Genomic DNA, 12,558 nt, shown 5'->3' on the forward strand with positions numbered 1-12,558 from the left:
TTCCCAATTTAATCACATCCTTGTTTGTATCAAGAGTTTATTATCAATATCTTATCTCTTTTACAATCATCTGCCTCTTAAGATGAGCAAATATGACATATATGTATTATTATATTTCTTTAAATTCACAAAATAGATGTTTAATGTTCTCCAAGCTAAAATAATGGATAATAAGTTGAGCAAATAATAAGTTGACAAGCAAACTGAATTGTAAAATCAAACAACGGAGAGTATTGACTACACAAATTGATTCCTGCACACTTGTGACAAAATAACTACATCAACTACTACAAAAATTAATGATTGTAGGAAGGAAAATTGCCACTAACAGACCAGGACCCCCAGCTTTGAAAGGGTTAAGCATATCTGCCCATAAAGGGGAAAAAATTGTTCTTCATTTGCCTTCATTAAAGACTAATTTTAGGTCTTTGGGTAATTAAATGAACACATTGTTTATGCTCCATGCACTTTCAGCCCTGAGTCTTGGAAAACACATGAAATTTCCAAGAATTAAAGTTTCCATTAACACAAGTGCCAAAATAAGGAGGATTGACTTGTGGGAGAAAGCACATTTGTCTCTTCTGGCTTCTTTTCAAAAGCTATAGAAAGATATTTACTGTATAATCTTTCTTGTGCGCAATTGCTCTGTTTTATCATCCAGACAATCTGGACAAGAGGGAGAAGTACCATATTGCCAGGGAGAAGTTGCAACATTTCAGAAAGCAACCAATTACCGAGGACCAAAGACTGTTCTGGTGCTGAAGTGCTGACAGCGGTCCCTGTTTGGGGTAAAATTTCTTCATTGAAAAAGACTGTTGATGGTTTCATTTTGTCTATTTTTCTTTCTGTTTCTTTGGTTGTTGTTTTGGGTGTGTGTGTGTATATGTGTGTGTGTATGTGTGTGTGTGTGTGTGTGTGCGCGCGCGCGCCTGTGATTCTTTAAGAATTGGCTTTAGCTTGTAAAGAAACAGTCTACTATGGTGGCTTTCGGAATGTCTTCCACCTGTATCGTTCCTTCTAGATGGAAATATAAGGTAAATAAGTGTGTGCGCACACAGCTTGAACACCTCGGAAGAATATTTCCTGATCTCTATATCTGGTTTTATTCATTCTGAAGTAGCCCAGTGATCTAACCAGGTTACAAAATAAAATAAAATAAAAATCTTTTTACGTCAGTGAACTTGGACAGAGCGCCTTTTAAAGACTTGTGTTTCCCACTGGAGGCAGGGGGTCGCCGCTACTGGAAAAAGAGCTGGTTCTGCGGGTCCCGCCCTCCAGGGTGGTCCCTCCCCCTGGCCCGCTCCCTACCTCCAGGGGACTCGCCTTCGCCCCTACTCCCAGCCCCCTACCCGGTCCCCATCTCTGCGACAATCGTGGCCTCTGAGGTCTGGCGGGCGTCAAAGCCCTAACTGGAAGGCTGATTTGTGGAGTATCACCATCTAGCGCCTCTGCGGCAGCGCTCCTCCGCCCACTGCAGCGGCCGAGGGAGTTGAGCTGAGCCGGGGGGAGGGTAAGATCAACACCCACCCCCCTTCCTCCGGACCTCCTGGCGTTTCGATTCAATTGCACCTTTTATTATTTTAACTCTTCTCGGGAGGACAAGCATCCTTCGGATCCGTCCCTGCGGCATGGGCAGCCCTGCTCCCGCGCGCCGGCATGCGAGAGCGAGGAACCTGCCCGCGTTCGGTCAGCGTGTGCGGGGAGGTTGAGCAGCGCTGTCTGCTGCTGCGGCGAGTCTGTAAGTTCAACTCTCCTCTCGGGGACGGGAGGGGGAGACCTCCGCATCCCCGCAAATGATTTAAAATGCAGAACGCGGCAGAGGCTTACCGTGCAGCTTGGACTTTTCGGAGCACACTCCCTTTAACTCTAATCGCAGTCCTCACGCTATTGTCCGGGGTTTCCTTGTATGTTTGACCCCTTCGTTGTAAAGAAGTTTTCAATATACCATGAATTCCGTGGAAAGTTTTTTGGCTGTTTTTTTAAAAATGCATCTTGAAATTTCTTCAACTTTAAAATAATTCCTCAAAATATTCAATTTCTATAGCACGTCTCTTATTATTCTGTCAGATTACATTTAGCTTGCTATTCATCGTGCGCAAGAAGCCGTGGCCTTTTCTTTGCCTGCTTCTAAAAACAAAGAAGGAAGAATTTCCCTTCTTTACTTTAAACATTGCTAACTAATCTAAATACTTTAACAAGTAGATCTTGTACCCAGCTGCTTTTAATTTTTGTCTTTGACGCCCGGTGAATATTTCCTTGCACTAATCTACAGACGCTGTTAATCGCAGAGAATTATCTTTAAGCCTGCTATTTACATGAAGGCTCCGGATTTTGTTTAAATAAGGCGATGCCCATATATATTCAGAGTGAAAAGAAAAAAAATGAGAACAAATCTCTTGATTCAGACCAAAGTTTTTTCTGGGATCCCAGAACTCCAAGCACAAGCTAGATTGGTGTTTGTATTATTAAAAATCATGCCTTTAGTCGCACATATCCCTTTGCATGTATAAACATATCCCTGAATACAAGGACTAACGACCTAATAAAATGAAAATTTAAAAAGTCTTAATCAACGTTTCCCTCGTGCAGGAGGACAGGCTGGAGGGAAGGAGAGGCAGGTGGATAGTCTGGGTATGGTGACAGGACGATGTTGGCCAGAAAGAGCATCATCCCGGAGGAGTATGTGTTGGCTCGCATCGCCGCGGAGAATCTGCGCAAGCCGCGCATCCGCGACCGCCTCCCGAAAGCCCGCTTCATCGCTAAGAGTGGGGCCTGCAACCTGGCGCACAAGAATATCCGTGAGCAAGGGCGCTTCCTGCAGGACATCTTCACCACCTTGGTAGACCTGAAATGGCGCCACACGCTGGTCATCTTTACAATGTCCTTCCTCTGCAGTTGGCTGCTCTTCGCTATCATGTGGTGGTTGGTGGCTTTTGCCCATGGGGACATCTACGCTTACATGGAGAAGAGTGGAATGGAGAAAAGTGGTTTGGAGTCTGCTGTGTGTGTGACTAACGTCAGGTAAGAATGCAGTGGGATGAGGCAGGAGTTGTAAGCTGTACAGAAAAAAAAATAAATAAAAAAGTAAAAATGCCCTTTCTCTATCATTCTCTCATTTGTTGAAAATGAAATAGTTTTAGACCCTTCAGAAATTAAAAAAAAAAAAAAAAAGAAAACAAAATAAAGAAAAAAACTAACACGTTAAAAATACATGATTGTAGCTTATGTATAAAGAGTCTCTGAAAAGGTGGAGCTTCTATCCTTTGGGCTAACCTTGAAAATATTATATTAGTTATTTAAAAGCTGTTTTAGATCAAAGGATTTCTTACTCCAAAAGCATGCATTTCATTTTCAGTATAAACGAGCTACTGTCCATAGTTTCAAGGTCCACAAGTTAATCTCCATCAACCAAAAGTAATGTGCAAATGTAAGTAGTGTCTTTCCATGACTTTTCTTATTCGTAACATTCAGAAATTAAGAGGAAGTCACTGGGGAAAAGGAAGAAATATCTTAAAATTTAAAATATGCTAAAAATAAAATAAATATTTGTATTTATTTTACTCTTTATCAAGATTATCTTAAAATAGGTAATTGCTTGTAATGGATTCATAAATTAAAAGGTATTCTAAGATTCAGGACTAGAAAATACTAAATTTTAATGGAAATTGGTCCAAAATTTTTATGGAAGGAATTACATAAGAACAATTTAGTATTTCAGTCCTTTTTCAAAGTTCTAATAGAACAGACACAAGACAGTTCTTAAATTACCTAGCTTTGACTTCTTATAAGTATTTCAAAGACAGGTAGAGTACATTTAATATTCAAGGTTCTCCTCTCTTACTTTCACATGGTTGAAAACTATTTAGTTTGAGTGATTTTTTTCTTAATTTATTTTATTGGAAGATGAAAATACATAATTCATAGTGATTCAAAAAATGTTCACTCTGAACTGAAATATAATACTACTGCAAAAATTTCTAGAACATTTTCTGAATAATGTTCCAAATTCACATAATACACAAAGCAAAGAAACTTGAACAAGTACCATATTGCCAGGAAAGTATAAAGATCTTTAGTGACCCTGAAATCTTATGAAACTGGTATACTACTCCAAGAAGCAAACCCCCAGACTATGGACTTGTCCATTCTTCCATTTGTTAATTAGCTGCAGTGTCAGCCATTTAAAGAGAAATGCAGCATTAGCTTTGAGATTGCACTTCACAGATTTCATCTCAGATTTTGAGGAGGGAACACTGTATTTAATTGATCCTCTGCTTTTACCATTGTGTAGATATTATTTTCTTTTCTCAAACTTGTCACAAACTTTTGCCTCAAAGAAAATATGGGTGAAAAACAGGTGATCATCAGTACACTAGATGTAAAGGACACAAAATTTTGTGTTCAACAGGTATTTGAAGATGAAATACCATCTGTAATATTGCATCTCTCTTTAAGAAACTTATTGGCACTGATATTGGTGAATCATTTCATATCAAAATGAATTTGATAAATATGAAGTAGGAACTAAATAAAATAAATAATGATAAACCTTGAAAATATATGACAGATTTTACTCACAAGAAAAACATATTGTCTTTTTCTATTAAAAAGATGTAATTTAGTAATCTTTAAAAAGAAATATTATCAAAAGAACTATCATTAAAAGAATTTTACAGAGTGCACTGATTATTGAAACTGTTCTCTGCTGCATTCTAATTTTCAAGTAAGTTGTTCTGAAGAATGTTCATTTTCTTGGTGCATTCCTGTTGGTGTGAACTATGAGAAACATGTCAAAAAATTCAATAGAGCAAAGTTAATTTTATCAACCCAACAAGGTTTGCATTTTAAATGACATTTCTATTTCTTACTTTAAATTATTTGGCTTTTTTTTAACATTCAAAATTTAAATTTTGAACACCTTAGAAGGAAATTAGTTGCTATCTTAGCAGTTTTTCCACCTGAATTATTTGACATTGTTTCTGTTCTTACTGATGTTAATGTTATGTTACTATTTATGCTTTTACCTCAACAGTTTAATCATAACTAACCATACATTACATTTTATTTCATTAAAAATAGAAAAATATTTATTCTCTCCTGCATGGAACTTAAAAGATGACTAATAATAATTTAATTGTTTGAATTTCCTTTCCTTTCATAAGTTCAGTGTTCAGCCATATCATCAAAATTCAAACTTTTTTCAATGGATATTCACCAGTATTTCCAAACACCATTTGACCATTCTCATTTTAGGATTACCCACTTTCTTCTTCATGTAGATGACTTTCTAATGAGTCTAAAATAGAAAATTTATCTTCTTTATTATTATTATTCAGTCTAACTCTCTCTGTAGAGAACAAAGAAGCAACCAACTGCTTTCATCTCTTGGGACTGTTTAGCATGACAGATGTCCACAAAAGATTGGGTCTTGTACCATACATTTGTTTAAAATTAAATTTTTTTCATAAAATAAACAATATGAAAACAAGGTCCATGAATAGTTTGTATTAAAATAGGACATTTAGGGATATTCATCATTAGACTGCTTCCTGAAGCATGGACCATTGTTAATAATCAATATTGTATCCACACCTCTCCTTTGGGGTCCATTTCTATTCTTTGCCATATTTTTGGACTACACTGTATATCTTGTGGTATGTAGCTAGTGCAATAGACAATTATTATAGTTTTCTATGAATCCTCTTAGAAACAACAAAGAAAAAAAGAGCAAATTTCACACTCCATTTAAAAGCTAATCAATTTCTGTATAATTACTTACCTCTCCTGGTTTCCTGCCAAAATACACAGTGTATACTAAGTACTCAAACCTTTTGCTCATTCACTGTGCCTGGCATTGATAGATAATACCTTGACAGATGGCTGATGTATGGCTAGTCTTCTAATAAAATTAGAAAAGTTTAAAGTTGGGGTGGGTTGCAAAAATAGAACTGTTGTTCCCATGAAGAGGTTATGGCAATATTGGATATGTAGTGAAGTAAATTAATAATAACTAAATATGGTGCTTCTCAATGGGGGAAAGGGGTTGGTAAATAAATCAGAATCACCTGAGAGTTTTTCCGTCTTACTCAGGTCTATGCTGAGCCTGTCAAATCCACGTCTATTCACTAAGATGTGGAGGAAATGAACAATTTGAAAAAGCTTCTCAAGGAAATTCTGACACTTGTTGGCCTCTTCCTTTTTCTCCTTTCAGAACAGAATTGGGCCAGAATTGAGAGGATTCAAGTTTGCATTGATCACATAATCTTCACATAGTCATTTACTAACCTCAGACTCAAATTCTTCCTTTAATACCTTCAATATTCCCTAGATCACTTCCAGGGATAGCCAATAAGGAACAGTTTTCTTTTAAAGTAGGGAAATGTTTTCTATTTTTAAAAAAAGCTAGTATTTTGGAATATACTTTGCGTGGCTTCTTTAGCACAGTGTTTTCTCTATATAAGGTACACAATATGTGTTAGCTTACAATTATGATTTTAAGTGTTATAAATAATAAAAAGTTTACTTATTACTTGGTACCTTCCATATGACTCAAGTCTCTCTTAAACATGGATATGCAATAAATAATAAACTTCTGCTGGGCATGGTACACATGCCTATAATCCTAGTGGCTGGGAGGCTGAGTCAGGAGGATTGCAAGTTCAAAGCCAGCCTCAGCAACCTAGCAAGGCCTTAAGAAACTTAGTAAGACTCTGTCTCAAAATAAAAGATAAAAAGGGCTAGGGATGTGGCTTAATGGATAAGCACCCCTCAGTTCAATCCTTGGTACCAAAAATAAAAACAAAAAAACTTCTACCTGGTAGAAAGTTTCATCAAGCAAACTAAGCTTTTTTGATAGTAAAGCATTTCACAAAGTAAAATATGCCTATAATATAATTGATATTTATTGTATATATTTATTGTATTAATGCTTTCATACAGGCACATGTCCTAGACAACAGAAGTATAGAGGTATATGCATAAATAGATGCAAGAGAGAGATGAGAGAGAGAGAGCAGTCTTGTTTTTAAAATTAAGCATTTGACAAGTAAAGATGGCTACTCTTTCTAAAAACTTTTAATAGCCTTTAGGGTCTAAAAAAAATGTTCAGGTAGGGATATTATTCAAACTTTGACCTGATGGCATTTTCTTCTGATATCATCCCTTGCAGGTCATTCACCTCTGCTTTTCTCTTCTCCATTGAGGTTCAAGTGACAATTGGATTTGGAGGGAGGATGATGACAGAGGAATGCCCTCTGGCCATCACCGTTTTGATTCTCCAAAACATTGTGGGTTTGATCATCAATGCCGTCATGTTAGGCTGCATTTTCATGAAGACAGCTCAGGCTCACAGAAGGGCAGAGACTTTGATTTTCAGCCGCCATGCTGTGATTGCTGTCCGAAATGGTAAGCTGTGCTTCATGTTCCGAGTGGGCGACCTGAGGAAGAGCATGATCATTAGTGCCTCAGTGCGCATCCAGGTGGTCAAGAAAACAACTACACCTGAAGGGGAGGTGGTACCCATTCACCAACTGGACATACCTGTTGATAACCCTATCGAGAGTAATAACATCTTCCTGGTGGCCCCTTTGATCATCTGCCATGTGATTGATAAGCGCAGTCCGCTGTATGATATCTCAGCAACTGACCTTGTCAACCAGGACCTGGAGGTCATTGTTATTCTAGAAGGAGTGGTCGAAACAACCGGCATCACCACGCAAGCGCGAACCTCCTACATCGCAGAGGAGATCCAGTGGGGCCACCGCTTTGTGTCCATTGTGACTGAGGAGGAAGGAGTGTATTCTGTGGATTACTCCAAGTTTGGCAACACTGTTAAGGTGGCAGCTCCACGGTGCAGTGCCCGGGAACTGGATGAGAAGCCTTCCATCCTCATTCAGACCCTCCAAAAGAGTGAACTGTCCCATCAAAACTCTCTGAGGAAGCGTAATTCCATGAGGAGAAACAATTCCATGAGAAGGAGCAACTCCATTCGAAGGAACAATTCTTCCCTCATTGTGCCAAAGGTGCAGTTTATGACTCCAGAAGGAAATCAGAACACATCAGAATCATGACAGCAGGGCAACCTCATGACAGGAGTTTTACTGTGAGTGTCAGATGCCCTGTCACACTAAACCAGAGCTATAGCACAATGACGTGGCTTACGTTTTAATGCACTAAAAGATTTTCTTATTCAAGAAATTGCACTTTCTGTATTAATAAACAACACAACACAGAGGACTTGTGGCTTACACTGTTTCACACATGCAGAATCTGCAGCAGTAGACTCAAGTTATGCACAGAAAGTGGTCTGCCCTCATTTCTCTTGGTATGAAACACAAGAACTCCGTTAATAGTTATGGACCTTGAATATAAAATTTGGCCAAGGAATGAGTCTGTTTGAAATGCTTAGTTCGTGAAAACAAATGTCTCTGTTTCTATTGTTCGCTCTGGGAATGTAAATGAAATAGGAGGGGAAAAAAAAAAAAAACCAAAATCATGTTAAATACCATTTGTATTCTAATGTTCTCCTTTCTTCATGATACTGTATCTGGTAAGAAACCTAAAGCAAGTTTCTTAGGTCTGTATGTCTATGAGCAATCCAGGTCTTCAAAATGACTCCGGGAGATTTCCTGATTCTCCTGACGGCCTGTTGGGCAGAACTGGGCAAGGGATCTGAGGAAAAGCTGACTCCTGTCTCAAGTAGGACTGGATTTCCAAATAGTGACAGTCATTTCCTTCAGCTTCCCACTTCTTACCAGCCCCCCACAGAAAAATACTGCATTAAATATTTTATTAAAATATTTTCCTTGTACTCTCTGTAGTTTTGTATTCCTCTTTCACAAAATCACCTCAAAAAAAGCATTTTCAGAGGATAGAAAGATGTCTTAACAGTAATGACACTCTCCTGAGATTCTTTCCTTGGATCTCTTGGTCCAAGAGAACTGTGGTTTTTGTTGGGTTTTATATCATTTTGAGTTTTTAAATGTTCTCTTGGTTTTTCTTTCTGAGCCGGACGTGGAAATCCTGTAAGGTATTTTTCTTTGAATCTCCCACCTCAGATCTAAAACAATACTTCCTTTCCAGCAATATCTGAATTCAGGTCTGGTGTACATAGATTTACCACAATCTCATTTGTTAAAAGAAGATTTTCTATCAAAGTTTGCCTTCTTCATCCTTAGTCTATCTCATTTGATAAAGTGAGATTTTCTATGGAAGCTTGATATGATCATCCTTAGCTCCTGCTTCTTCATGGAAGGAGTGAGAAGAGAAAAGTGCTGGGTTAATAAGACATGTATGATTTAGTCTTGTAACTCATGTAGCTGTATCTGAAAGCTGAGCTATTATGTAGGCTTTTACACAGAGTTTTGAGTTGAAATTATTTCATTTCATTTATGAATATGGAACCAGACAGGTAATCATGAGTATGTCCAAATTTTTTCTTAAACAAAAGACTTGAGATTCTAACCAGGTGAATGGGAAACATTTATCAGAGTATTCACCTGATCATACCTGAAAAAGTTCTGTTAACTAAATCTATAGGCCAAACATACTTGAAACTCTGCTAGGATACCTAAAAGCATTTGAATTTGTTTGTGTGTAAAACCCAATGCTTCATTTCTACTCACAAAACTGTGCCCTCCCCCTGTCTTTCTCCTAATCACTCAGGCCAACACTTAAGAATCACATTGGACACCTTGTATACCATTCATTAGCAAATCTTAGCTCTTCTTTCAATATATTTTCAGAATAGATCAATGCCATCTACCACTTCCTTCTTGGTCCAAGCAGGGTTACTTATGCCCCAGTATATAATATGAATTCAGCTATATCATTCTTAGAATATTGAAAGAGTTCCATATAAGTTGCTAAAGAACATCTATTTCAAAAAGATCCAGACCTACAGCCACAAAAGAAGTGGCTATCAGACTTCCTAGCAATTCTGGAGCAGACGCAGGTGCTGCCTCCCCATCCCCTGGTGGTTGAGCAGATCTAGAAAGCAGCTGTTGCACTAGCAATAAGAATGCATAGTGCCCATCCACTCCTCAGCAGCGGCCCAACCACATAAGGTGATCCCACTGCAGGGCAGGAAATATTGGACATTGTCAATGGGGCTGAGATATAAGATTCCTGAATCCAGGTGGTAGAGAATGTCCTGGCATCAGGGCCAAAGCCAGCTGTGGAATATGGGCAGTCCCCCCCCACACACACCTGCCAGTGGGGCACCAAGAACCTGATGACCATCAGCCTAATGCAAAAGTCAATAGAAAGGTTTAATGGGGCTCCCTAGGTTAAGTCATGACTCACATGGGGACAAAATTTAGGTAGTGATAGTCACATCCAACAAGATCACATCACCAACTTCTAAAAATCCACAAATATTTTAGAAAATTAAAATAATATTACAGTCTATTTTGGTAAATTATGTTTATTTCACTAGGTAAACGATTTGAGAACTATATAATTTAGTTTTAGAAAATGAGAAGACCATGTATGTGCATGTTTCTCTCTCTCTCTATATATATATAAGTATGCACACACATTTGTTTTTATATATGATTGTTACTTATATGTTGAATTTAAATGTAACTTTATATCCCACGTTTAGTTTCTCTTCTTTCACCACAGTCTTCTCACTGTAGCCACAATAGTCTTTTAAATCACAAATCACATTATACCATGCCTTTTCTTTAAACTATGGTTTTTCGTTCTTCACAAATGAAAACCAAAATCCTTACCTCAGCCAATAGTGACTGCATTTTATTGTAACCCCCACTCCCCTTTTCTCCTAGTCATTCCCACACTTTACTACAGTGGAGCTTTTGATCCTTGAAATAGAAACAGAAGTACTTCTCCTGTATCATAGATTTGCTTCTACCTGGGGCATTTCTTCCAGAAAACCCCAAGGTCCTCTCCTGTCATCATTTAGGTCTCTGATCTAGGTCATTTTATGTGGCAATACAGTACAGTGGTTAAGAAAATAGACTCTATAGGTTTAAATTTAAATTTTGACATTTAGCATCTGTGGATTTGACAAAATTAATGTCCTTGTGCCTCTGTCTCCCCATATATAAAAACAAAATGATAATAGTATCTACCTCACGAGTTATTGTGACGATTAAGTGAATTGGCATGTATCAAGGGCTTTAAAGAGTTTAATTCATTCTTCCAGGGCAAATTCTTGAAATAAAGGACTGCCTAGAAATAAATTGTTTTCTTATTAAATGACTAGTTCATTACATTTAATCTCTAGGACAGAGATAAAAGGCCTTTGTAACATGAATCTGATCTAAACTCTGTAGCAGAGGCTATAACTGCCCGCTCTCAGTTACTTTTCCTAATTCTTTGACACCTGGCACTTGCCTCTTTCCAAATATTGTCATGTGTGACATACTACACTGTATAGAGGAAAACGTTTTGCATACAGAGGAGATTTCTGGCTCCGCATGTCTATCATTTATTTATTCACTTAGTGATATATATGAAACATCTGCCTTGTCTCACATTGACCATCTGGCAAAAATAGCCAGGCGTGTTTATTCTCTTGAAGGAGGATCAGAAATTGATATAGCCAAGGGCTGGGCTGATTCTACACCCAAGTAAGCAGAGATAGAAAGGACTGGGTGAGAAAAGCTGTATTATATGCCAGAATAGAAGAAAAGTCATTTAAATCTCAAAATCCAAATCAAAACCTACCCTTGGTTACTGAGCAGGCATGAGAAGATGGTGGGTGTTGGGAACAGAACTATTGTGCAGTTGGCTTTGCTGAGAGCTGGGTAAGAAAATGGAACATGACTATCCTTTGAACTGTCATCTTTCCCTGTCCTACTTTGCCCCAATCCCACAGATCTAGTACACAATTCCCTGTTATTTGCCACTTAGCTCAAGACTCTCTGTGAGGGAAAATCCTGTTACCCATGCCCACAGATATTTCTAAACATTCCTGGCCAAGTGTTCTGACACATGCAAGTGTCTCAGAACCCATGATGTCCCAGTGACTTAAGGAAATGCCCTTAGTTCTCAAAGAAAGTCTAACTCCCAGAGAAGAAGTTGTCTACTTAGTGACATGAGACAGCATTTTCTCCCTCCAATAGTTGGAATTATGCTGCTGTTGTTAAATGATTTGGGGTTCATGGAGCAAAAATTTCCTCTTTGACAATAAATCATTCATAGATAAAGAAGGAAGAATGAAAAGATATCTACATCTCCCAGGGCTCCCACCCCCAAATTTTGTTATTTTGAGCATGTAGAAGGTAGAGGCCGATCTGAAATTTGTGTCTCCAAGGACCAGTGCACTAAAGTAATCACAACAAATCCTACAGGCTGTTGAGGAGGAAACTCAAGGGCCATGCTCTTCCCATGATCTTTATACACAATTCTCGTCAATGGTAATGGGAATTTCCCCACAGACCTAGGAAGGATGTGACTCCAATTACACCCTTGATAATTTACCGCACGGATTCAAGTTCAAGTTCATGAAGACCTTAATCAGCTTTTAACCTCGGATCAAAATATCACACTGAAGTCCAAATTCATTTTAGACTATTTACTTCTTCATTATTA

General features: G+C 38.1%; 1 protein-coding gene across 1 annotated transcript; it reads left to right on the forward strand.

The window, feature by feature from the left end:
• The first annotated feature begins 581 nt into the window (after positions 1–581).
• On the forward strand, positions 582–8,774 carry Kcnj8 (potassium inwardly rectifying channel subfamily J member 8). Its single transcript, XM_027934247.2, has 3 exons — positions 582–1,738; positions 2,590–3,021; positions 7,169–8,774. The coding sequence occupies exons 2-3, from the start codon at positions 2,648–2,650 to the stop codon at positions 8,067–8,069; spliced, it is 1,275 nt and encodes a 424-aa protein (XP_027790048.1). The 5' UTR covers positions 582–1,738; positions 2,590–2,647; the 3' UTR covers positions 8,070–8,774.
• The last annotated feature ends 3,784 nt before the right edge of the window (positions 8,775–12,558 follow it).

The sequence above is a fragment of the Marmota flaviventris genome, chromosome 3 (genome assembly GCF_047511675.1).
Source record: "Marmota flaviventris isolate mMarFla1 chromosome 3, mMarFla1.hap1, whole genome shotgun sequence".
NCBI classification, from domain to species: domain Eukaryota; kingdom Metazoa; phylum Chordata; class Mammalia; order Rodentia; family Sciuridae; genus Marmota; species Marmota flaviventris.